The sequence below is a fragment of the Strigops habroptila genome, chromosome 11 (genome assembly GCF_004027225.2).
Source record: "Strigops habroptila isolate Jane chromosome 11, bStrHab1.2.pri, whole genome shotgun sequence".
Classification (NCBI taxonomy): domain Eukaryota; kingdom Metazoa; phylum Chordata; class Aves; order Psittaciformes; family Psittacidae; genus Strigops; species Strigops habroptila.
The window spans coordinates 27,738,303-27,762,032 of NC_046360.1; the positions used below are offsets into that span (position 1 = coordinate 27,738,303).

At 42.5% G+C, this 23,730-nt stretch overlaps 1 protein-coding gene across 1 annotated transcript; it reads right to left on the reverse strand.

Moving 5' to 3' along the window:
• Window positions 1–3,118: 3,118 nt before the first annotated feature.
• On the reverse strand, window positions 3,119–6,549 carry LOC115614738 (histone-lysine N-methyltransferase SETMAR). The gene is made up of 2 exons (XM_030501991.1): window positions 6,452–6,549; window positions 3,119–4,372 (listed from the first exon to the last, which is right to left on the reverse strand). The coding sequence occupies exons 1-2, from the start codon at window positions 6,536–6,538 to the stop codon at window positions 3,575–3,577; spliced, it is 885 nt and encodes a 294-aa protein (XP_030357851.1). The 5' UTR covers window positions 6,539–6,549; the 3' UTR covers window positions 3,119–3,574.
• Between the last annotated feature and the right edge of the window lie 17,181 nt (window positions 6,550–23,730).

Here is a 23,730-nt window from a genome sequence, read left to right on the forward strand (position 1 = left end):
ATGATTCCAGTCGAATAAAGATCGTGAAAGTGAAAAGATGGCAGATATACTGTGAGCCCTAAGGCCCAATAAGGTAAGTTTTGAAACTGTTCTGTTTAAAAAAAAAAAAAAATAAATATATATATATATAAAAAAAAATTGCACTTAAAAGGAGAGGAATTTTAGCAGGGAGGGAAATAGGACTAGTGAGAGCCCCCTTGTTAGGGGATCTGAATGTATTTCACGCCTTTGACGCAGTGTTTCGCACCGCCACCCACTCCAGGACACAGCATCTGGTTGTATTTCTCTGCTTGACCATCGCTTGCTCCACGTGCAGGCTGAACCAGAAGCCACCTCTGCAGGAAGGCTGCAGCAGCAGCAGGACTGTCCTCACGAACAGTTCCCTGCCCTCTAACAGGCCGCGGCACTGCCCACATGTAAACTGGGACTTAACTGGGCTGTCCTGCTGGCTGCTGCGAGGCCCAGCAGTGAAAAACGCGGCACATGAACAACTCTGGCATTGATGTCTCCCTCCCAACAGCGTCTTTTCTGCAGTAAATGGGGTTTGCGTTTAATGCAGCCTGGGGTTGATACAAACCCATCACTTGCCAGCTCCTTCTCTGCCAGTGCTCCATGCTGAAGAGAAGAGACTGGAGAACATCTGGGGAGCTCTTTGGCAAATACCAGCCTCTGGTGGGGGGTAAAGACAATTCTAGCAAGTGGGGGGGGGAAACTATTCCAGAATGCACCACTATGACCTGGCACTCAGTAAGCATAATAAAAGCTGTGGTGAATATTTTGTGTGATAAGGACTGCCTTAAAGTAAATGTTTAATTAAAATCTATGCATTCCACCCATCTATTTTAGTGAGAGGAATAGGGAAAGATTCTTTATTTCTATCTTTCTAAGGGGCATAAGAAGGAATATACTTTATGAAAGACTTTGACTGGAGTTGGTTTTGGTTTTTATTCTGGAAAAAATTCCTTGAAAAAGACACACACAATTGAAAAAATTCTTATGACTTTAAGTAAACAGTTTCATGATCACCATCAGGTATGTGAGCATTGTGCTGTGGGTGGCATGTGGGGGAAATCTTCCTGTTCACCTGTGGAGATGGTGAAATGTCTCCCATTCATCCTGCTTTTGTTAGGATAATGGCTTCTGTGTTTTATTAGAAGGTCTTTCATTGAACATCTCTGAATTAATCTGACCAGATTTCTATAGGAAAGGAAATCTCCAATAGTGAGTATTGAAATATTGATAGTCATTACTGTACTTTGTGAGTAGAAAGGATGAGGGAGGATTTCACCAGGCTCACAGTCCTCAGAGCCATTTGGTTGGATTCAGTGTGAAAGAGCACACTAAACTATGGAGAGGTAGATTAGGACTGAAGCTGAAAGGAACCTGAAGGAGAAAGTGAACAGAAATTGAGCAGGTAGAAACAAGGGTCTGTTTTCTCTTCCAGTTCCTTGTTATGGGATTTTATCTTTAGTAGATAAAGCACGAGCACTGTGGCCCAGGGCAGCTGTAGTGCTAAGGCAGTGCAAAGCACAATGCACGTGCTATGTGAGATAGGCCATTAACAACTGCTGTGCTGGTTTAGAACTCAATGACAACGTATTATTCATGTTGCAAAGCCTTTCATGCAGCTGGCTGTTTTCAACAATGCTTTCTTGTTCCACACTGTGGAAGTTTGTCCTAAGCAGGTAACTGATATTTGCTTCACTTGCTGCAGACAGCATCAGCTGGCTTGGACAGCAAGGGTTGGATTGCAGAGGCAGACGGCTTGGCGGTGTTCTCCGGTTTAAGGCTGGTGATGCAAGGGCTAGATATTGCTAATGGTGTTTGGGGTTTTGTGTTTTGGGGGTGGTTTTTTTGAATCTACACTTCCTTAACTACTCACAATCATGCCAAGTACATATTCATAACAGGAAGCTAACAAACCGTGCCGTCCTCCTGAAAATGAGGAATGCAGATGGTGTAAAACTAGTCTTGAAACTTTTTCCAGGGGGGAAAGAGGAAGTAGAAGTCCGCTCCCAGCCTTCCAGTCCTGCAGGCTGAAAGTGGCTGGCACAGTGCCCTTTAGGAGAAGAAAACCAAATAAGCCTCCACACAGGACAAGAGACCCTGCACCCCAAGCAGCACAGATTCCAAGTGACAGGATCTGGAGAACTTCTGCTCTGTAGAAGCAGGCACCCTTACTCAGGCAAGGAATAAAGATAATGGCCACTTAGCCATTAGTAGCAAACTACTTCTGACAAGCAGCTGAAATCCTGTCAAAGGTCGTGGATACAGTTAAAGATCAAACTGTGCAGAGCAAAGAACCCCCACGGATTTGTGCCACCGACAGCACACTGTGCATGACTGTAAAAAGCAGCACTGCAGGTTGTCTGTCAAAGTCGGGGGGGGATTCAAAACCAGCCTCTTTGAAGCTTCCTTAATTAGACCTTTCTAGAAAGGAAGTGAAGTAACACACAGTTGCAGGACATACCGCAGCCAGCAAGTGCCCTCGTGTATCTCTGGCATAAGGGGATGCTCAGTAAAGCAGCATATACGTGTTAGACCAGCACAAGCACGACTGAAAGAAAATGCAATGACATCCCTCTGATGGGGAAGGACAGGCCTTGCTTAATGCTGTCTGCCTCTGTAGGAATTGTGAAAACAAATCAGTAGCTGAAAGGAACACTTGTGTAACTGCCAGCCACCCAACAAGGTAAAAAGACAAATTTGTTCAGATGTATTTATCTATTTCCTGCTTAATCCATCTCAGAAGTAAGGACATCCATCATACCGCTTTAGACTGGAGAGTCTGAATTTGCTTCCAGAGTCTGTAATAACAGTGCTGGAAAGTAACACGGACATGCTGCTTGCTATTACTGCAGAAATCTTACTAGATGAGCTTTGGGATAGATGTCATCCAAAAAGATGGGCTGACTGTACTTCTTGGAGCCTGCAGAACTACAAGATTTACGCAGAAGCTAAATGGTAATGAACTTGAACCAGTCACTCGAAACCTGGTTTTGGCATGCAGCTGGATGTGACTGGAGATGGAAAAGGGGGAGACAAAGTATTCAAGCTAATCTTTCTGTTTTACATCAATAATCAGTTATGTTTTGTGGAACAAAAAACTTACAGCAAGTAATTTAAAGAAAATAATTTATTTGCATAGAATTTAAGAAACCTGATGCCTTTCTGTTAAATATCAAGACTCCTCAATCTCACTCTCTTGTGTAATTTTCAGCAAGGTTTCCTCTTGTTACCACATATCCTTTTGGTGTACCAGTGTTCAAGTTCATTCCTTCTGAAAGGTACAAACTGAGAGAGCTGCTCTAACATACAGCAAGCTGTCAGAAGAAAACAGGAAAAAAAACCCCAAACATCAGGCCTGGCTTAATCGTGGAATATCCTGAAGCTCCAGTACTCCCTCATGGCACCCACCTCGGAAACAGTCTCTAGCATGTTGCATGAAGTTATTCTCAATATCTTGACTTTTAGCTGTTACTCAAACCCAAGTGCTTTCTTGGTGCAATGCACAGAGTTTTATTTAACTGCTAGAGAAAATCATACTCGTTAGGTGTGCTTACAGCCTGAAAACCTATGGAGAGCTCCCTGAACAAGCATCTGGTGTGGAAAAGAGGGAGCTGTCCCAAGGTAAGAAGGAAGCACATGTGCGGGAACCACAGTAGCAAGGTTTTCTCAATCTGTTGTCTTCCTCTAAGGATTTTTGTTCTCTGTCAGTTACTGGTAAATTATGGTATCTTCCCGAATAATCATATGAAAGTTCCTCTCCAGCAGAAATGTCTGTAGCTGCAAAAAGTGCCAGTCGAGGCACCATTGAGTCGACTCGAACTGGTACCATAAATAAATTGGGTTCACAGGAATGATTGAGGAACCTGCCTACGTTACCTATGTAGGTAGGGTCAACAAAGGTCTCCATTATCTGACCGTTATGGAGGTGCTCCCTCACTGCTATAATATAGTTTGAATCCTTTGATGTCTGGGCCTGAATTCTTCTACGTGCCTCATTAAAGCCTAAAACTTCACCAGCATATTCACAGACAAATCTTCCTTTAGCTATGAACTCCAGTGTCCGGAGACCCCACCCTTTCTTCTCAGTCTTGAACACCTCAAGTCTGAACTGCAAACCCCTCTGAACGACCCTGTTTTGACAGGATTCACCACAGTGGCACATGGCATTGCATTCAAAAACAGGCCTGGTGTACTCCTCCTCTTCCTCTGCAGGCCTCAGGCACAAACTGCTGTAATTTTCACCACGGCAAAGGCATGAGCACACGTGAACCACGCAGGAGCTGGTGTGACACAAACATCCTGGAAAGGTGATTTCAGTGGGGTCAATGTCTCCGTCTGCTCCAGCCACATTGTCTGGGCTGTACTGTGAAGAGAACAAGAGTCAAATCCTGATCATGCTCAATGCTTCTTTCCACAGAGCTATCTAATTTTTAAGAAGCTTGTGTTTGGTAACACCTGATCTCTGAACTGAAATCATGAACACTTCTTTGCTTGTAAACTTCCAACTACAAGTCTAACTTGTCTAAATTAACTTGCAAGAATGCAAATCAGATAGTCCATTTAAACTGAAAAAGAATCAACAGTCTCTTAGTGACCCAATTCCTCACACTATTCTATTAGCCAGAAAAAGCAATACTTCTTAGCAGGAAAAACACATCAACTGATTGGATCTAGTTTACTAGATATGATTTTTATTTATGGTAGCTTTAAAGTAATTTCCCCCCCTTCAAAGCGCTCAATAAGCTACTTATAAGGTTGGTCTACAGCTATTTTAACTTACAGAATTTCAAATGCTCATTATTGTTAAAAATGAAAATTCTTTCAACTTACGTCTTCAAGATGCTGCATTCAAACCTGCTCCTGCTAATTTTGTTAGAAAGTGACGATGGTGTTGTGCTAACACACCTCTATATGGTTACAAAGAAGCTGAGCTAACTAACTACTCAGTTACCAGGGCAGAACTGGTATGATAAGGTGTTTGCTTCATCCTCAGTTCTGGCTGTGGGGATAGATGTGGTTCAGTTCAAGCAACCCAACTTGAAAACCAGATTATCGGAATTACACTAATGCCCCCAGCAGGTGAATGATTATAGAACCATGGGCTGTTGCAAAATGGAAACTGATAGAAACTTTGCTAAAATTGAAAATCAAAATATAAAGACAGCTACATGTATATCTTTATTTCCGTCTCTGGATTCAGCTTCCAAAGCTTTATTTAGAAGCCTGGAGTATGTGCTGTTATAAATATCACATTTCACAGTAACTCGTGTCTGGTAGCTTCTGGATGTTGTTAAACATGCCAGTTAATTCGGAAGTTTCTGTTTTCATAAGCATCAGCTTTCTCAGCCATTTAGTTTTATCCAAAACCAAGTTTAATAATCCCTTATCTGTTCTTGTCTTCTCCCATTCACTGACTACAAGCTTTCCTATTTCTGTAAAACATCCTTGCACCGTGCAATTTAGGAAGATTAGGGTCTCTCTGGATTACATCTTTATTTTTTTCCCCAGTTTTACCAGAAGCTTCTTCATTCTGTTTTCTAAAGACTCTTAGTATCAGTGAGGCAAACTCCAAGACAATAAGGTGTACTTCCATGAAATGCATTTGGAACCTACCACAAGTAATACAGAAGACAGCAGAAGCTGGGCTATGCCTGAGGAAGAATGAAAAAAGCTTGAAGTACAGGAAAAGGGGGAATGGCTTTGAACTGAAAGAGGGTAGATTTTTCGTTAGATATTAGGCAGAAGCTCTTCCCTGTGAGGGTGCTGAGGCGCTGGCACAGGGTGCCCAGAGAAGCTGTGGCTGCCTCATCCCTGGCAGTGTTCAAGGCCAGGTTGGACACAGGGGCTTGGAGCAACCTGCTCTAGTGGAAGGTGTCCCTGCCCGCGGCAGGGGGTTGGAACTGGAGGAGCTTTGAGGTCCCTTCCAATACAAACCATTCTTGATCGTTCTCTGTTTCTAGATTACACCTTTTCTTGTGAACCACTTCAGATGCCGGCCAAACCTGCCAGCTTGTGACTCCCAGTCTGGTCTCAGCCTACAGTCGATGCTAACACCCTGCAGGAACTTTGTTCCTCCTAAAAGGTGATGTCTTAACCGCGCGGCTAAAATCTACTAAACGCCACTCAGCGGGAGAAAAACTGTATATATGTGTATATATACATTCACGTGTAGATATATACAAAAACTGTATATGTGTGTGTATATATATCTATATATACGGCTAAGAACGAGCACATTATAACACTAGCACCGCGGGCTGGTGGCGCACCGAGCCCCACAGCGCTCCCGCCGAGCGTTCTCTGAGGGGGCCAGCGCTGGCCGGCTGAGGGCACGGACCAGGACACCGGCTCGCTGAGGCGCGCCGAGCCGCTCCACCCTCCCTTCTTCCTCCCCCAACAACCCCGGCCCGGTTCCCGGGGCGGCCGCGGCCCCCGCCCCTACCTGAAAGCCCGGCGGGGCCTCCCCGGGCGGCCACAGCGCCACGGCCACCGGCTCCAGCCCGCCGCTCAGGTCTGCCCCCGCCGCCATCGCCCTGGTTCCGCCCCTTGCCCCTTTCGGGATTGGCTCTCCGAACCGAATCCTCTCTTTGATTGGGTAGCGGCGGTGACGCACCGCCTGCGGGCGCGCAGGCGCTCTGGTAGCGTAGGGCGGCGGGGCGGGAGCGACGCGGCGCGTGCTCGGCTCAGGGTTGGCGTGGGGCCGCCATGTTGGGGGGTCCGTACCTCAGCGAGGCTGGCGCAGAGCCGGGCCGCGCGGCGAGGGCGGGCTGGGCCGTGAGGGGAGCTCCGCGCCGCCGGGCGCCGGTGGGATGCGGCTGCCCTTGGCTAGGGGCTGGGGGAAGGCGGTGGGGCTGCCACCCCAGGTCACTCCCAGCGATGGGACTGCCACCCCGGGTCACTCCCGGCGATAGGACAGCCCCTCGAGAAACCGGTGCGGCTTTGTGAGGTGTGTGTAGAAGTACACAAAACCGAGTAATTTTAACTGTTAGTTACAGCGTGACTGTAAATTCTTGATTGTTTTGAAGTTACCAGAGTTTGGTTTTGTTTTTGGGTGGTTTTTATTTTATTTTATTTTTTACTTTTCCTGGCTGGTTTATACTTCTGTTTAAATAAATAAATAAATAAATAAATGTGTTTTGTAATGTGATTGGGAGGTCTTGTGTTCAGATCTTACAAGGCCTGAAGTTCTGTGAGCTGTAGCTGGGCATTGGAGAGAGCAGCCACCTCCTGTCTGGGGGTGGAAAAGGGGTTTGCAGGTTTTGTACCTCCAGGAACGCAGAGCAAGGCCCTGGTCTTCCCCTTGGCTACTTTGTCAGGAGATAATACAGTTAAATTAGTTCTCTGGGTGAAGTGAGATGTAGACCCATGGAACTGAGCTCCAACGTGATCTGCGAGGCCTTCCTGGTGCTGTGCCTGGTGTTCTAAAGCAGTCGTGACAGAACTGCTCCAGCGCAGTGTGATAAGACTAGAGCAGTCACAGTTGGTCTCGCCTCATCTTTGTGAACTGCAGTCTGAGCTGTGGCTAAGGAAAGGGACTTGTGTTTTTTTGGGTGCTGCTGGTTCTGCTAGCTTTTGTGTTTGCCCCTTGGATCAGCTGTTCTGGGGCCTGAGGTTGAGGAACTATCTTTTAACATTCTTTTTCCATTTGTGTGAACTACATGTTTTCATTTTGAAACCAATTATCCAGAAATGAGCTTCTCAGATTTAGGAGACCGAACTCCCTGGAGCATGCTCTGTGCCCCTCTAACACAGTATTATTATTTGTGTCTTTTGCCCTGTAGCTGTTACTGATGTGACTTTTCTGATCTCTCTCTGCAACATCCAGGAAATGGAAAGAGTGCACCTATTGTGTCCCCTTCCTCCTGCGTGTGAAGAGGAGCTGAGCAACTCCAGGAGAGGTGCAGGTAAGACTGGATGCTGACGTCCACGTTTGCGGGTTGAACAGTTAACTGGGTAGCAGAATTGGTACAAAGATAATAAACAGGGTTGTTCAGGATTGCATTCTGCCTGTAAAGAGAAGATAGAGTATGGTAAAGGAACTTCTGGAGGTCAGTGCTTCCCAGTATCTGGCCAGTACCATTTTGGGGAAGACTTTGGTCGGTTTAACCCTTGGATTAGTGAATGCTGCTGTGAATGCAAAGGAAATGTACCTGTAGCATCAGTGCTTCGTTACTGAGTGGAATGAAAATGGTGGAAGGCTTTAAATCCACACAGCCTGCCCTTCTCATTTTGTCCTTCTAAGCAGCAGTAAAGCTGCTTCTTGTGGATGCCTCTGAGCTCTGCTGCCTTGGCGTTGGTGCTTTCTCGTTGTGGGAAAGGCTGTAGATCAGTTTTATGAGGTAGATACTGAAATGTTGAGTGGTTGCAGAAACTGAAATACGCTTTTGTTTTGTAGTTAAGGGCTTTCTGCTATTACCATATGACCTTTAGATCAAGACACACATAATTTGGCTGCTAATCCTTAGTGCCAGATGGAATTCTTTTCCATTTTTAAATGACAGAAGTAATGAGTCATTACTCTGTAGTAAAAGAAACAGATTGCTTACATGTACAGGAGATGGGGTTTGGAAATCTGCAAAAGGTCATGGAAAATACAGTGTTTTCCTCCTCCTCCTTCTCCCACCCAGGGTTTCTGTTGCATTGAACTATGAACGGGTTGAACTGTTGAGTTGTCCAGGTTGGGTGAAAAATCGATGAAAGCTCATTTTAATTTGTTATGTAAAATTGTTGTTGGAAGAAAGCTTAAAATGGAGCTGAAAGAGTGAACTGTATGTGAACTTGGTGCTGCTGAACTAAGGCACCTGGTGCAGCTGTGAGTTTCTTCTGCAACACACTGTGCTGCCTCTAGGATGAGACTTGTATGAATCATTTTTCTTTGGTACCTTGCATGCATTTAGCTGTTGTTTTGGGTTTGGTTGGTTTTTTTCCCCTGTATAAGTAATGCTTTTTGTTCATTAATTTTTATGACTTGTCTGCAGTTTCTCAGATTTCTTGATATCACTTTGATAATTGGAATTTGGAAAGGTCACTGTGCTGGAACTGTGAGTTCATGTGAGAGCTGTCTTCATCTCACATCACAGAATTTTTGGGGTTGATGCAGTATATTGTAACCAGGTGGTGGAGCTCGGGGGGGAGGGGAGGGTGGTGGTGAACCATGACTCATCAGACTTCAAGTAAGGGAGCTCTGCTCAGAAAGCTGGGCACAGTCCCAGTGTAGAAGGAATTGGATATAAAGCTGCTTGTGTTTTCTGGTAGGCAGAAGGCCCTGGAATCAGGGAAGATTTTTTTTTCTAAGAGATTTCTTTCTCATGTCACTGTGGTGGAAGCCAAGTAATCTTAGGTGATTAGTACATCATACTAATGCACTAATACATAATACAGCAATTTCATGCATTCATTGTGCTATCATGGGTATTGGTTGGAAGGGAACTCTGGTGGTCTGGTGCAACCCTTTATTCAACTAGGAGTCTTGCCACTATTTGATCAGGTCAGCTGTGGCTTTCTTGAGCTGACTTCTGGAAAACACTCATGGCCTGAGGTTTCACAGCCCCTCTGGGTACTGGTTTCAGGGCTGTACCAGCCAGTGAAGAGATTTTTCTAAACTGTCAAACCTGAGCTTCGCTAGCTGCAGTTTTTTGCCTTTGTGCCTTATTTGTCACTACTGAGAGGAGTTTGACTGTTACCTTTGTAATTACTCTTAATAGTGTTCCTTTAGATTGCCCCATAATGTTGCCTTTGATGGAATAAACAAGCATATGTCCCTCAGACTTTCCTTACTGGTTGTATGCTTAGTCTCCTGACTGTCTTGGTAGCCCTTTGCCGGATCATCTGCAATTTTTCTATATCTCTGTTGAGCTGAAGGGCCCACAACTGGCCGCAGGTTGTATTGCTACCTCATCATGCCAAGTAGAAAGCATTAATAACTTCCCTGGATCTATGTTCCTCCTTGTGTAGCCTGGCATGAGGTTTGCCTTGTTTGCAAAGAGAGTGCGCTTGGGGTTGATGTGCAGCATGGATTCCATTTTACCCTCCAAGGTGTTTTCAGTGGGATTGCCCCTTGGACAGTTCCCAGTGCACTGGTGTACGGGGATGCTCTGCCCCAGGAATACTCTTCCATTGGACTTCCATTTGGCTGGACCGTTGGAGTATTTTCTGTCTCAAGCTTGCCATAAGTAACACAGGCAAGTTAATAGGCCATGCAAGATGGCCACTTTAAATTCCGTAGCATAAGAAATCATTCACTGCCTAAGGAAGGCTAAAAGAGCCAGTTTGAAGGCTCCCTTCAGCTTCCTAGTTTCCTACAGAACTGATCTCTGGAAGTATTCCTTTGAAGTATTTTATTTTACATTGTACATGGTTTCTGTCTTTGTTCTGAATAGGCTATTCAGATAGTTCTCAGATATTTAAACTTGCTATTTTACTTCAAAAGGAAGTAAATCTCTTGTGTGATATACTGGAGATGTTTCCTGTAGGAGACCTAAAGTGCTGCTTGAATCATGGTGTTGAGTGCAGACAGTCCAAAGGGAGTTTGGTCTGTCATTTCCAGGCTGGGAGTTTAGCTGCCTTGTCTGTGCTCTCTTCAGGTTGTGTCATCTTCCTTCTCTAGTTAATCTTAGATACTTACTTTTTAAAACATTCCCTTGCTTAAAGACTCTTCTCTTTGTGCTGCTGCTCTTCTTGTGTCAGGTTTGAATTTTCCTTTGACCTGACCTTCATTTCTCGATAATCATCTCCATCAGATGAGTGGGCATGTGCTCTGTCCTTCTGCCAGTCTATTGTGTGTCTATTAGAATATTGATTTGCAGAGAGTAAGTATAAAAAATCAATATCCCATTAAGTGGAGTAGAGTGACAATGTTCTAAGACTGTAGAGTCTGGTAGTTAAGTCCAAAGGCTAGTGTCTAGACACCAAGGTGGTGGGGTTTTGCTGGTATAGTCTTCGCTAGGCAGGTAATATAAAGTGAACACATCCTCTTAGGGTCTTGTTCACACCCGTTCATGGCTGGAAGACTTGCGACAACCAACCAAATCTTACAAAGCGTTGGTAATGCAGAAGGGTACTTTGATGTATTGTGACACTTATGGTTTATTGTTTTCTACTAGTAAACCAGAGTATAAATGTTCTACATTTAGTCAGGATATATAGATGTGAGCAGGCTGATCCTGCATACCAGTGTCTGTTCCTCAGTGCTCAGAGAATTGTGGAAAGACCAGGTGTAAAGATTTTTATTGTTATTCAGTGTGAAATGCCTACCACATACAGGGGATGAATGCAGCTCCCCTGCCTGCCCCCTTGTTCTGTGCACAGTAGTCTGCCACTTGGAGGTGGGGAGTCAAAACATACATATTTTTCTGTTTGCTACTTTTGAACCATTCTCAGACCATTCTGCAGTTATATTAAGATAAGCTACTTGTATTTCAGTGCTATTCATAAACATCTGACTGACCACAGGTATGATTCCCCTCCATGCACACGAATTGCTGTTACTGTCTTTTAAAAAATTAATAAAGACATTAATACTGTCTCCTAATTGCTTAGCTGGAAAACTAGGTTTTGTGCATTTACAGCTAAGTCGTTTATGCTTTGTACCTTATAAAGTCCATTAGAGTACCTTCTGGGCTGAGAATTTGAAATGATGAGAGACTGCAGTCCTTGCAGCGAGTGGGCTATGGCATTGCGCAGTGCAGTTTGGCTGGCATGCTGCCTGCCTCTTGCAAGGTCGAGCTCATTACCTGAGTCACACCTGGCCCTCGCTGAGCTTGGGAGCAGGACTTTTGAGGGGCCTTCCTGAGCATGGGGCTCCTGCCTGGTCAAACTGCCTCCCACTGTGTGCTAATGAGCTGGCTAAATCTTCTGTGAGTAAATGGATGCTGGAATGAAATGTCTGGTAATCATGTTTATAAATCCAAAGAAGGAGAAGCCGAAGATCACTTTATTTAAATATTCTTTAGCTGTGCAGAGAAGAGTGACCTTGGAAAATGCTGTGTTTGAATAACACAGTTTATCGAAATATCTCCAAGAGCTTTGCAGAGATAGATGAACTTTGTTTCCTTTCTGGTACAGATAAGAAAACTGACTCAGAAACAGATGGAATGAGTTACCAGTGGTTGAGCCATTGTTCTTGGTTATCACAGGGCTCTGCTTTTCATCTCTCATCGTGTGCTGCTCTTGCAGCATTGATGAGGTAATACAAACCATAAATCTCTTTGCCAATACACAAACGCTCAAAGTCTTGACTTCCATATGAGTAACCAAGTTATTTAACCTAACATTTTGTCCCATTCTCAAATGTAACAAAACAAGTTTAGAACAATGGGAACAGTTCAGCTTTCACATGCAGATCACTCTCTGATTAATAGCAATGTTTTTCAGTGAAAATTAGTCTCAGGATGTATTTCATTTAAAGAAATTCATGTCTATAAGGTATTTTGGCCTGACAGCAATAGGGAGGCACTTGGCGAGACTAGATGGACCACGCAGCTACTGGCTAAAATTGTGATAATGCTTTGCAGGGAATCTGTCCTGACTCTATTATTCTACTTTTGATAATGGCGAATGCTTCATAACAGCATTCCAGTTAAATAGATTTCTGTGTAACAGTATTTCTTCAAAAGAAACTCATTACTAAGTGAGACATAGAACTGCCTTGCAGACTGAAGGAATTTCTTCCCTTTGAAGTGCACATCAGACTTCCGTGCTCCCCATCTGCCTTGTGTGAAAAATCCTCATTTGACATCAGTGACCTCTGGCAAGCCCTATAGAGATAAGAAATTTTTTGGTATTTGCACACCATTCGGGTCTTTTATGGAGGAGGTATGTAGCGGATAGTTTCAAGGGATTGAAGCCAGTGTTTCAGACTGATGTATTAGTGTGCTTAGCAATCTGCTGCTGCCAAATTTGGTTCGTAGTTTCACTTAACACACTGAAACTTCTTTTCAGCAGTTTGCCAGAGACAACTGCATGTTGTAGTGCTTGCAGGAGGTGAGTCTGAAGCTGAGGAAGTATCCATGTAGGTCTGCTGGGCTGCCTTTCACCAACGTGATGGTTGTGCAGTTCCTTTGACCCTTGCCTATATAGGGTGATTAACTTCATGGTTAGTGTGACATGGCAACTTTTGCATTTTTATTAGGCTGCACTTCTAGTGTCTTCAGTGCCAGATCTATTTGACGGCAGTAGTCTGAGTTTCCATTTTCACACAGCAAGTGGGTATGTCATGATTCTTTATGTTTGTGACACCCCTGTATTGTTGAATACACAGCTGAAGCCAGGCTGAGGTCAAGCTTCAGTTTCCTGTTACAGCTGACAGTGACAGGGGCATCTTGTCACTGTGAGCTGCAGCTTGTCAGCAGCTCACTGGCGAGGTACGCACAGAGCAGTCACAAGGTGGTTGTGATAGATGTACTTGTGGTTGTAAAGATGCATGTCTGGTGCCAGGGCAGGGCTTGCTGCTGCTCAGAAAGTTACTGGTAGCTTTGCATAGCTGGGTTTTGAGGGGTATCTGAAGTTTATCTCAAGGGTACTTGTTTACTTAGCCTTTACCTTGCATGTTTATTTTACGGAAAGCAATACTGACCTTCTGTGCTCTGAGGCATGGCTGGTCACTGCAGAGGTTCATCCTGTATGCTGTCAGGAAAGGTTCACAGTGCCAGGATCTTAAGGTTTCTTTTGTTACATGAAGATGTATTCCCCTGCTAGTTATTAAGGGTATTCTCCAGACTCCACCTTGTTTCTCTTTGTGACACAGCTTCTTTCTCATCCCTGCTTAAGATAATTAGAAAAGGACTGTTTAACTCTTGCCTAAAATTCCCATGGAGAATTTCATTTGGAAGACTGAAGGAAGATAATGTCTTTTTTAGTCTTATGGTAAGGCTGGAGACTTGTGAGGAATTGCTGTGTGCTCTAACTGCATCCTCCATCTTCCTCAGTATTTCCCAGAGAAGGGAAAAGTGACCAAGGGTAGAGAAGCAGAGGTTAACATACATTAGGATGACCCTGAACAACAGTCAGATAGGTTTTCCAAAATCCTGTTTTCCTGGGATACATGGCTAGGGAAGTATTCTGTTCTTCCTCAAAATAGGCACGTACTTCTTGAATTTTTTGTTATAAATACATAATTATAGGAGTTTTTCTTACCATTTACATAATTTTAATGTGTGTTTAATAAATAATGAGAACCTCATAAAGTATTTAATGAAATTTTATGAACGTTTTAGTGAAGTATTAGCACTTAATTTGGAAACTACTTCTTTGAGACTCTGGGTACATGCTATTGTACCAAACCTGTAATTGCTTTTTTAATTTGCTTAACCTTTTGTAAAGGTCATAACGTTGTTACTAACCAGTATGTTGTATGTGATCACAGATGCAGTACGAACATAACTTCTTTAGTTAATGTGCATATGTGTATTTCATAGAGTTGCTTTTATTTAAAAGTCAGATTGTTTAAAATGTGGACTTCATGCTGTACATCATGTCAGGTATTTTGCGAGATACTAAATGTATATGTTTTGAAATTTTTTGTTGCAATTGCACTTTGTTAGCTGAGCTCTTGTACTTATTTTTGGGTGAATCTGTAAAAGTGAAAATTATGAACTCTCAGTATGAAAAAATAGCTCTTCTAGGAGTTCTCAAAATAGGCACTTTGGGTTTTTTTTATCTTTCTAATTTGGTAGCCATTTGGGAGATTGTGTTCTTGAGATTTACTTTGACTTAAGTATTTGTCTTAAAGAGAAATATTGTTTCTATGGGATCAGGTATTTTTTTTCCACTCCCATTTACCTTATAAATGGTTCTTCACTTAATTGAGGGCGCCTGGAAAGGTCTGTTCCCACTACGCCATGGTTCCCTGGTGCAGTGAGCACCACTGGATGACAGGCACTTGTGGACTGAAAGCCCAGAGCGTGGGGTTGCTTAACATTTCCCATCCATGGGCTGGAATACGGGAGTGGTGCTGTTGGCCAGCATAACAGAAATGGCATTGTTTGGGGTAGAAGCACATACCAAGTGTGTACCTCGGTATTCTGATGGGTACCTTTGTGTATAAGTACATCTTTGTGTGTATATATACACATTTAATACAGTGTTTTCATCTTTGCTTCAATCTCTAACTTAATTTGTTTGAAAGGACTATATTGACTGAAGTTATCTTCTCAGAGTTGAGAATCTAGATGCTTCTGGGTTTTTCTGCTTCAGGCTGTTCTGTTGAGTAAAGATCCCAGATGATAGATAAGATTGTACGTTTGCTTTTCCTTCTCCTGCCTTCCTTCAGGATCCCTGTCACTTCTGGAAACCTTTGTGACTTTTACTGCCTTATTTCTCTGTACCATATACAGATGGTTTTGGAGGGGGTTTTTTTAGTAAATAATTTAGGTTCCTCCTCTCACTGCTAGTGTGGCCTAGTCCATGTAAATACTCTTGTTGGAATGGTTCTTTTCAGTGGTTTACTGTCAGGTTTTTTGTATTGTACTGATTCAAGGTGTCTTCAGGCACATGTGCTGTGCATCAGCCATGTTCCCAGTCAGCATGAGTCCCAAATCAATGTAGGCATAGAGGGAAAGACAGTTTTGTCTTGGCAGAAACCATGGTGCTCTTCAGAGCCCTAACAGCTGAGCATGCAGAGGCTGTTAACACTGAATGTCAGATGAACTCCGTGCCCTCTGACACTGCAGTGTTAATCAGGTTTTATCTTGCTGGTTAGTATCTCCCAAGAATTTTTGGAATGCAGTCATCTAAAAAAGCACATAAGCTGAGGCTGCTGGGAAACTCCAGTGCTAAAAATTATTATTCCTGACACAACCTTCTATCTTTAGTGACTGTTGGGTCAGGAATGGTGGGTTGTGGAACAAGTCCTTCCAGTTCTTGTCACCCGTAGCATCTTGATCTGCAACCTGTTCTTTGTGAAATGATTTGACAGTAATAAGAATGGGTTCTTTTCTTTTTATCTTTTTTTCTTCCCAAGCAGTATTTGCTTAATATATTACAAAGTTTTCAACCTGGCAATTCTGTACTATTGATGCTTTCAAAAAGATGGTGTGTTGCATTTTTTTGTATTTGCATAGTTGGGAAAAATGTATTACAAGAGAATAAAAAAGTCCCTTATCTTGCTGCTCCATAACTGTGCTGTACTTTGGTTTAAATGAAATCTGTAATTTTTTCTTGTTGGTATGACAGGAGAAAACATAAAGGTGAAATAAGAATAAGGCTATAGATGAATGTTAACTGTATGTGCTGTAGCAGTTAAATCACTTAATGATTATACAATAATATTTCAGTATGGCATGCAGTCAGACAGTGCTTTTAAGAGGGGAGGAGCAGTATAAAGAATGAATTATGTGTGTTTAATGTAGTATTTCACTGTGATAGTAAATCAGTTCCCCTTGTCAAATTACACAAACAAATTTATGAGTGCGTGTATATCTGGGGCAATTAATAAGCCATCTTCTATAGGACTAAGACACCCAGTTTTGCACTGTAATCTTCACATACAATTTATCTCAAAGGCATAATGCTGAAAACTTTCTAAATGTTCCTTCTAAAAGATAATCTAGAAAAAAAGAGAAGTAATGCCCTACTAAAAAAAAAAAGTTTCCATAGCATTCCAGTTGCTTAAAATGTAATTACCTTTCAAAGCTATTAATTTTGATGTAATCTCCTAGTTTTTATAATGTTCTCTGCAATGTTATTTCTGCATGTTTAGTGAAATGAGAATTTTCATGTACCTCTTATTCTTTGTAAATGCCTTATGTCAAGTGCAGTCCAAATAGGAGCCGTGAGAAATGGTCTTATACAATGAACAGTAATATATGAACATGTTCTTCCCTCTTCACCCTGTTGAAAGGAGTGTGAGGGAGGTGGAAGCCCAGTAGCAGCTGGATTCTGGTAGCCTTCAACTCCAGTACAGCATCACCTTAATCACCCTGATGCATGTTGAAAAATCCCCAAAGAGGAAAAGACTAAAAAACCCCCCCCATGTTCACAGTTGCCACAGAGCATTGTGATTTTGCAGGATCCACAGCGGGTACTACAGAGAAGAAATCAGGACTGCATTGAGATCATTTGTCATCAGTGAGGTAGGGTTGTAGCCTTAAACATTTTCAGTTCACTAAAGCTCAACAAAAAATGCTCTCAGTTCATAGCATACAAACTGAAAAGAAAATTAGAGCAGTGCTCAGCTGATGGGCTTGAAGCAATAGTAGTGTCTAGGGGAAAGGTATAAGGCATTCTGGAAAACAGGCTTCTATTTGGACACTTAATCACTTTAGTTTTGAAACCATTTAAGGATATTAAAAACCAGTCAGCTTTTATTGGCCCAGAGCACTGCAGTGGTTACTTCAGTTTCCATCAGTCCTGAAGCTGAGTGCCCAAATACTCATGCTCACATGCACTTTTGTTGTTGTTGCTATGGTGATGGAGACTGAGGTTTTCATGTGTTTTCGTGAGGTGCACATGGCTTTCCTCTAAAGACACACAGCTCTAAGGATGGAGCTTTACTGGGTTAGGAAGTGTTTGAAGAAATTCTTCAGGTTCAGTTAAGAGCACAAACAGCTCTCTGCATGCTTCCCAGCTCTGGCATACCATGGATTAAGAGTTCCCCATTGGTTTTCCCCAGCTTTATTAAGAATCTCACAGCAGATATTTCCAGACATAATGAATCAAATCTAAAGCCACAAATGTGAAGATCCTAGTGTTAGACTGGGGAGTCTCCATGTAGGAAGTTAAGGGTTTAGGAATTTATGACTGAAGGTCACTAATCCTCTCTTTGGCACAAACCTCCATGAAGTATATCCTTTGCATACAGCCCACATCACAAACTGCTGAGTAGGCAAAGGTGAAGGAGTGGACACTGTTCCTGTTTGGAAAAACAGTTGCACCACTGTGGAAAGAGTCTTCTCTGATACTTAGATTAGCATTAATTGGGTTTAATGCCATTTGGTTCTTTCATTTTAAAGAGTTTGGAGAAACAAAGAGAATGTTACATAGTTAGGCAATGTCAGGAATGACACAGGAGTTAGCATCTTCCTCAGGAGTATTATTTAACTGGCAACATCTGCAAACTAGTAGCTGATGGGTATGCCTGGGGTATTGAGTTTAACAACAGTATTTCCCAAATCCAACATGGTGTTTTCAGTCATGGCTTGGTTTTTCACCTTTACTCCTAACTTCTCTAAGTGCTTCTTGATTTATGGTTAGTTCTCTCCTATCGTGTGGCTGAGCATTACAGTCCTTCATTGCAGAAGTCAAATTATAAGGAAGAGGCAAAAGACCTGTACTTATCAAAGCTGTAGGTAAGCTGCTTGCTGTCTCAGAGGGCAAAACATGAACTAATTTGAACTCAGTGGATTTAAAAAGCTGGGATTAGTTTTGACGACCACATTTTCTTTTAATCTTAGAAATGAAGAATATTAATCGGCTGCAGCAATATTCCTGGTGCCATGATCCCAGGGAATAGGCAATTTTGATAGAGATCAAGATACTTCTAGAATCAGTTTAGGAATGGTTAAAAAAAAACCCCCAACAACCAACCAAACAAAACCAGAGAAACTTCCACATGTATCATATTGTATTCCCTCTTTAGGGGAAGCAAAGGCAGTCTGTCCAGTCCCAGCCTTAATGTAGAGTGTAGTGTAGGAAGGTCTTCAGTTCATCTGCTTGTACCAGTATTTGCACTCCTGTAACAACTGTTGCAGTACAGATTAGCCAATAATTATTTGTATCAACATTCTTACTGATTATTGTTCCATCCTTGCTGGTAGTTTTGGCATGTCTAATAAGGTGATAAGTGCTGAAGGGAAGGCTGAAGTTCCTTCTTGGCCAGGAAAGTGGGTGTTGTTGCTGTTGTGGACTAGTCAGCTCTGACAACATTAGATGAAATATGGAAAAAGTAAAAAGCAATCCTCCTTTCAGAGGGTTGTTGGTGACCTTTAAATTAGGGCTGGGAGTCTCATCATGAACTGCAGCTGCAGGATACATGACTTACTTCCCTTTCCTTCTGAACTGAAAGGTTGTTTTCACTGAAATTACCACTTATTACAGAAAGGTCAAATTCATATACCTGCATCTCAAGTAAGTAGACAGTGACCTTGTTTATCTCAGCACAGGGTTTCCAGCTTCATAATTCTGTGTCTTTTTTTAAAGATCATGCTGTTGTCATTCTTTAACATGTTGCAAATAGACCCATTTGATGGGCTAGACTTTTAACTGCTGCAAATTGTTTCTGTTCACTCAAATGGAATGATGGTAAATTACACTGGTGCAAGGTTTGGTGCTGTGTAAGAATTGCTGCTCAACTGTTCTTTGGCCGCTGTCTCCTTAGAAAACAATGGTTGAAGGCTGTGTTTTATGGGTATACTCCGTGTGTGCTATTGGGCCTACCAAGACTTTCTATGTCATGTACTGAAGAGTAGCTTAAGTCTGCACTGTATATTTTAGTCTGACTTGCACATAGTTACAGAAATTATGAATAACATTAGTAAGAGCCCCCTAAGTGCCACTGAGTTTCAGGAGGACAAATTCTCAACTTGTTTAGGGACTTGCTCTTAGGCTAGATTTTACAGCTTTAAGTTATATATGTAAAGAACCCCTTATTCTGAGGCTCGATCAAGGTATTTAGAAACCCAGCTCAGTGCTACACAGAGGGTTCCCCTTCTACAGGGACAGTCGCTCTCGTTGGAAGGAGTGCTCTTGCAAAACTGGAGCAGAAGTCACTCTTCTTCCCAGTTTAAGAGGGTGGCTGTGTATGCACGTTCTCCTTCTTTAAGATCTCTGTTAAAACACTTGTGATGTTGAGGGAGGCTGACATTTCAATCTTCGTCTTGTGTATACCAAAGATTTTCAGCCACTAGAATGCTGTGGACTGTACATGTAGAGGAGGAAGGGATGTGCATCAGAGTGTGAGGCATCTTGAGTACCAAACTAGCCTAGCATAGGTGTGGAAAGGAGTGAGGAACACGTAGATGGTAGTATGGACAATGTTCCTGCCAGTGGGTGGTGACATATCTTCATGCTTAATACTGATTTGTTTCTTTAGCTGTCAAATTTTAAATCCTGATCATGTTTTCTGGAGCTGTTATTGCAATATTTTGGTGAGCTCTCAGACCTTGTGTTACAGGGAGTGTAAACATTGCACATCAGAAACTGTTAGTAACTATCTTCACCTGCCTCTTCATTTCCAGTATGTAGAGGTGGCATTAGGCTGTACTCCTGCTTCTGTCTTTGCTGTATATTTTAAATTGTTATTTATGATTTTATATACTTGAAAGGACCAAGAACTTCAAGCCATGTGTTTGCCCCCAACTCTGCTGGCTTTTAGATACTGTTTTAACCAAGTGGATAAAATCTTTAACTCAGGACAGTGGTTAAGTGCGGCTCATATAAACTGCTATAAAAATCAGTTACTCTCTTCTGTAGATTTAAAATAAAGAAAAAAAAAAAGAAAAAAGATTTTGGACCATATTTAAACTCCTGACAGTTGGTTTTTAGCCCTGTCTAATGTTAAGTACAAATCTTGAGAGTCAGGGAAGTAGACTGGATGCAGACTAGACTCTTCACCTAGAGCTTCAGTCTGGTTTTATTTGGCTAGTAAGAGAAACATGTCTCTACACGTTTTTTTATTTTTTTAAATATCTTCTAATGTCTTTTTAATGTCAGTTTATTCCTGTGCTTGTATAAATTAGAAATTGTTATCTCAGTATCTGCCAAGAGATGGCAGTGCAGTGCTGCTCAACGTGCTGTTCAGTGTGCTGGGTGGGATTATAGGAAAACCTAGTGGCTATGACAATACAGAGCCCTCTTTTCTGAGGTTTTCGGTGGCCTCTCCTAGAACAGACTGACGTATTTATCAGCTTACTTCCTACATGCTGCGGGTTGAGAAAAGAAGCAGAAATCCAGACGATTGCCTGCTTTGCAGTGCTCTGTTCATCTCTGGAAAGTTGCGCTTCCATCCTGCATGCAGAGTAGATTTCTAAATTGTGCCTTGGTTTCTCAATCTCTCTCCAAGAGAAATACAAGGGCAGCTCTTAAGCTGGCATCATTTCCAGCTCGTGTACAGCTGATGTAGAACTACGGGCAGTAGTGGTGCAACACTCATTTCTGTTAGCATGTAATATTAAAACAAAAAATAAATCTTAAACCCCAAAATAGGAAATCACTGTGTATTTCTGCTAGGTGCTGTATATATTCAAGTGAGGTGAGCCTTGTAGAAAGAGGTAATCTCTCTCATTTGTCAGAGTTACAAGAACAGACAGGCATTCTGGTTTGAAAGCACTTTGTCAGATCTCTGCTGTACATTCAGACATTCTGAGCACACAGGAACACAGAGCTGTTAATGCTGCAAAAACTTTTTGTCTTCTGAATACCAAAGCGTTTATTGGAAAAGGTGGGTGGGAGATCAGAGGGGATAGCTGCCAGTGCTCCATTGCACTGTTAGTACCAAATCAGCTTGAGGCAGTGTCTGAAAAAGGTTTCTTTGTTCTGTTTTGGTGGGTTGTCCCTGCATTTGACAGATGAATGTGAAGTCTGTAGTAGTTTGTCAGTGCTTGAACCTTCCTATACCTCTTAAGTGTAATTCTGCTCCTGATGTCAGTCAAAGGCAGTCTGTAGATTATAATTGTTTGGATGCTGGTGTTGGTAGAGTTCTGATTTAGAAGAGAAGCCTCTGAGGAGTGAGTGAAGTGCTCATCTTCAGCATAAACACCATCACCTGACCTGAGCTAACCTGCCATCAGACACTGTACTGCCATTCTGCACACTTCTTTTACAACACTCCAGTTGGCAGCAGCGTTCCTCAGCTTGTCTCTTTAAGCACACCATTCTAACCCTCAGTGTTCTGGTGCAGTTTGCTCCCTTGCTAATGTGTCTGTAACAGTTTAAGTGACTAAGTAACCCTCCTTCTGCCCTACTTGGGTTGTGAATGATGAATTCTGTCAACGGGTCAGGGAGTTTCAGGTGTCATCTTGCTCAGCCCAGAGCCTCAGCCAGGGCAGCAGTAGAATTTATGTTGGGGTATGCCAGCAGCTCCAGGAACCTCTCATCCACCAGGATACAGCCAGGCACCTGTGTGTGTCTCTGCTAAGGGCTTTTTGAATGCTGCTCCATTCTCCCCAGCTACTCTCAGTAGCAACTCTGTTGGATGTAGCTTGTATCTTGTTAGCTGCCTTTTTACTCAAAGGGAAGTGCAGTGGCTGGAAAGAGGTAGAAAAATTGTATAAAATGAAGATGAGGGAAGTTCCTGCAGTTATGTTGAGCAGACAGAGCTTCAAGAACAGACAAAAAGCCTACCAGAAAACCCCCTTTCTCATGAATGACTTTGTCTGACTCTGCAGTTCAGCTTCTCTGTGCTTTCTGTGTGAAGCAGAAGGTCTGGATCTGGCTGTTACCAGTTGCAGGGTGCAAATCTGTTCATTTACTTTTCTGAAGACTCATGGTCCTCGAGGGCACAGAGGGCACTGATGTAAACTAGAGTGTTCTACAGATGCTCCAGCATACAGCAGGGTCAGGGTAGTGATGGAGTTCAAAACCTGCATTTTGTCTTGGGTGATTAAAGTCTTTCTCAGGAGCTTTCTGCTGTTCCAGATGAATGACCTGAAAGTCACCAGTAATGCTCACTGGGTAGAAAAATCTGGTAGTGACTTTAATTTCCTTCCTCTCCAGATAGCAGCTGGAGATATCAGATACCAGAACCTGTGACACGGGCTGACCTGTGTGAGGAGCTGGTCCTCCCCTATCCCACTTGTCCCTGTAATTTGTAATGCAGTGGCTTTGAAGACTGACAGTAATGAACCCAAGGATGTAACAAAATGTCCTGGGGTGTGTGGTGGGGTGTCGGGTTGGGTTTATTCCTTCCTTTCCTTAGAGAAAGACTGTATTTGGAGTAGGTTTACATAGAGAATTTGCCACGTTTGGCTACATGTTGAAGATGTTAAATGTTGCACTCCTTGTTTCATCAGCCTGCTTCTATAGCTAGGCTCCTAGCTCAGATTAACTTTCTAATGTTTCTAAAATACCTAGCTTTGTAGCTTAGAATATGGAAGGTAAATAAAACCACTTTGTCTGGTGAGATTCTTTTTAATTAAAGCATTTTTAAGCCACTGTTACGGTTATATTTTGGATGGTGGGAGGGGAAGAGAACCTGAGTACCATTTGAGGCAGGCACTGCTGAACACTGCTGCTCTCTGTCGGCAGAAACAACCAACTTCTTACTGAATTATTCCCCCTTGTGTGTTCGCTGGACTTTTTTTCAGTCCAAAATTGTTTTAATTGTCAATTGGAGATGCTCCCTTCATTCACAGAGGAAGTTACTTTTCTAATGAATAGCACTTAGTAAGGACAGCTTCCTAATATTCAATCTAAATTTTCTGTTTCTTATACAAACCAGTTCTGGACCTAATGTCTCCCTTACTATAATAAATATACTCTTATTCCAATTTCATAGCTTTCTATAATTTGTAGTTCTGAGTGAATAGGAGGTTTCTTAGCTAGTGCACATCTTGTCTATTTTTTAATTTGCTCTAAAAGCTTAAATAAATAGTCTAGTAATTCGAAAGACATTCTTCACTTGAAGAAGATGCAGTAATCTTTGCAGTGAGTGAACAAAATACATAACCATCTGAAAAATAAACCTAGACTCAGCTGTCCTTCATGGTGCTGGCATTGGTGTTAAAGTTTCAGAGCCATGATTGCAGTCGTGATCTCTGTGGTTATGTATCTCAGTTCAGCTATATTGCA

Coding starts and splice junctions, on each gene's coding strand:
- LOC115614738 (XM_030501991.1), bottom strand. CDS start 6,538: ATGGCGGCGGGGGCAGACCTGAGCGGCGGGCTGGAGCCGGTGGCCGTG. Junction 4,373..6,451: donor AGGCCCCGCCGGGCTTTCAG/GTAGGGGCGGGG, acceptor TTCTCTTCACAG/TACAGCCCAGACAATGTGGC.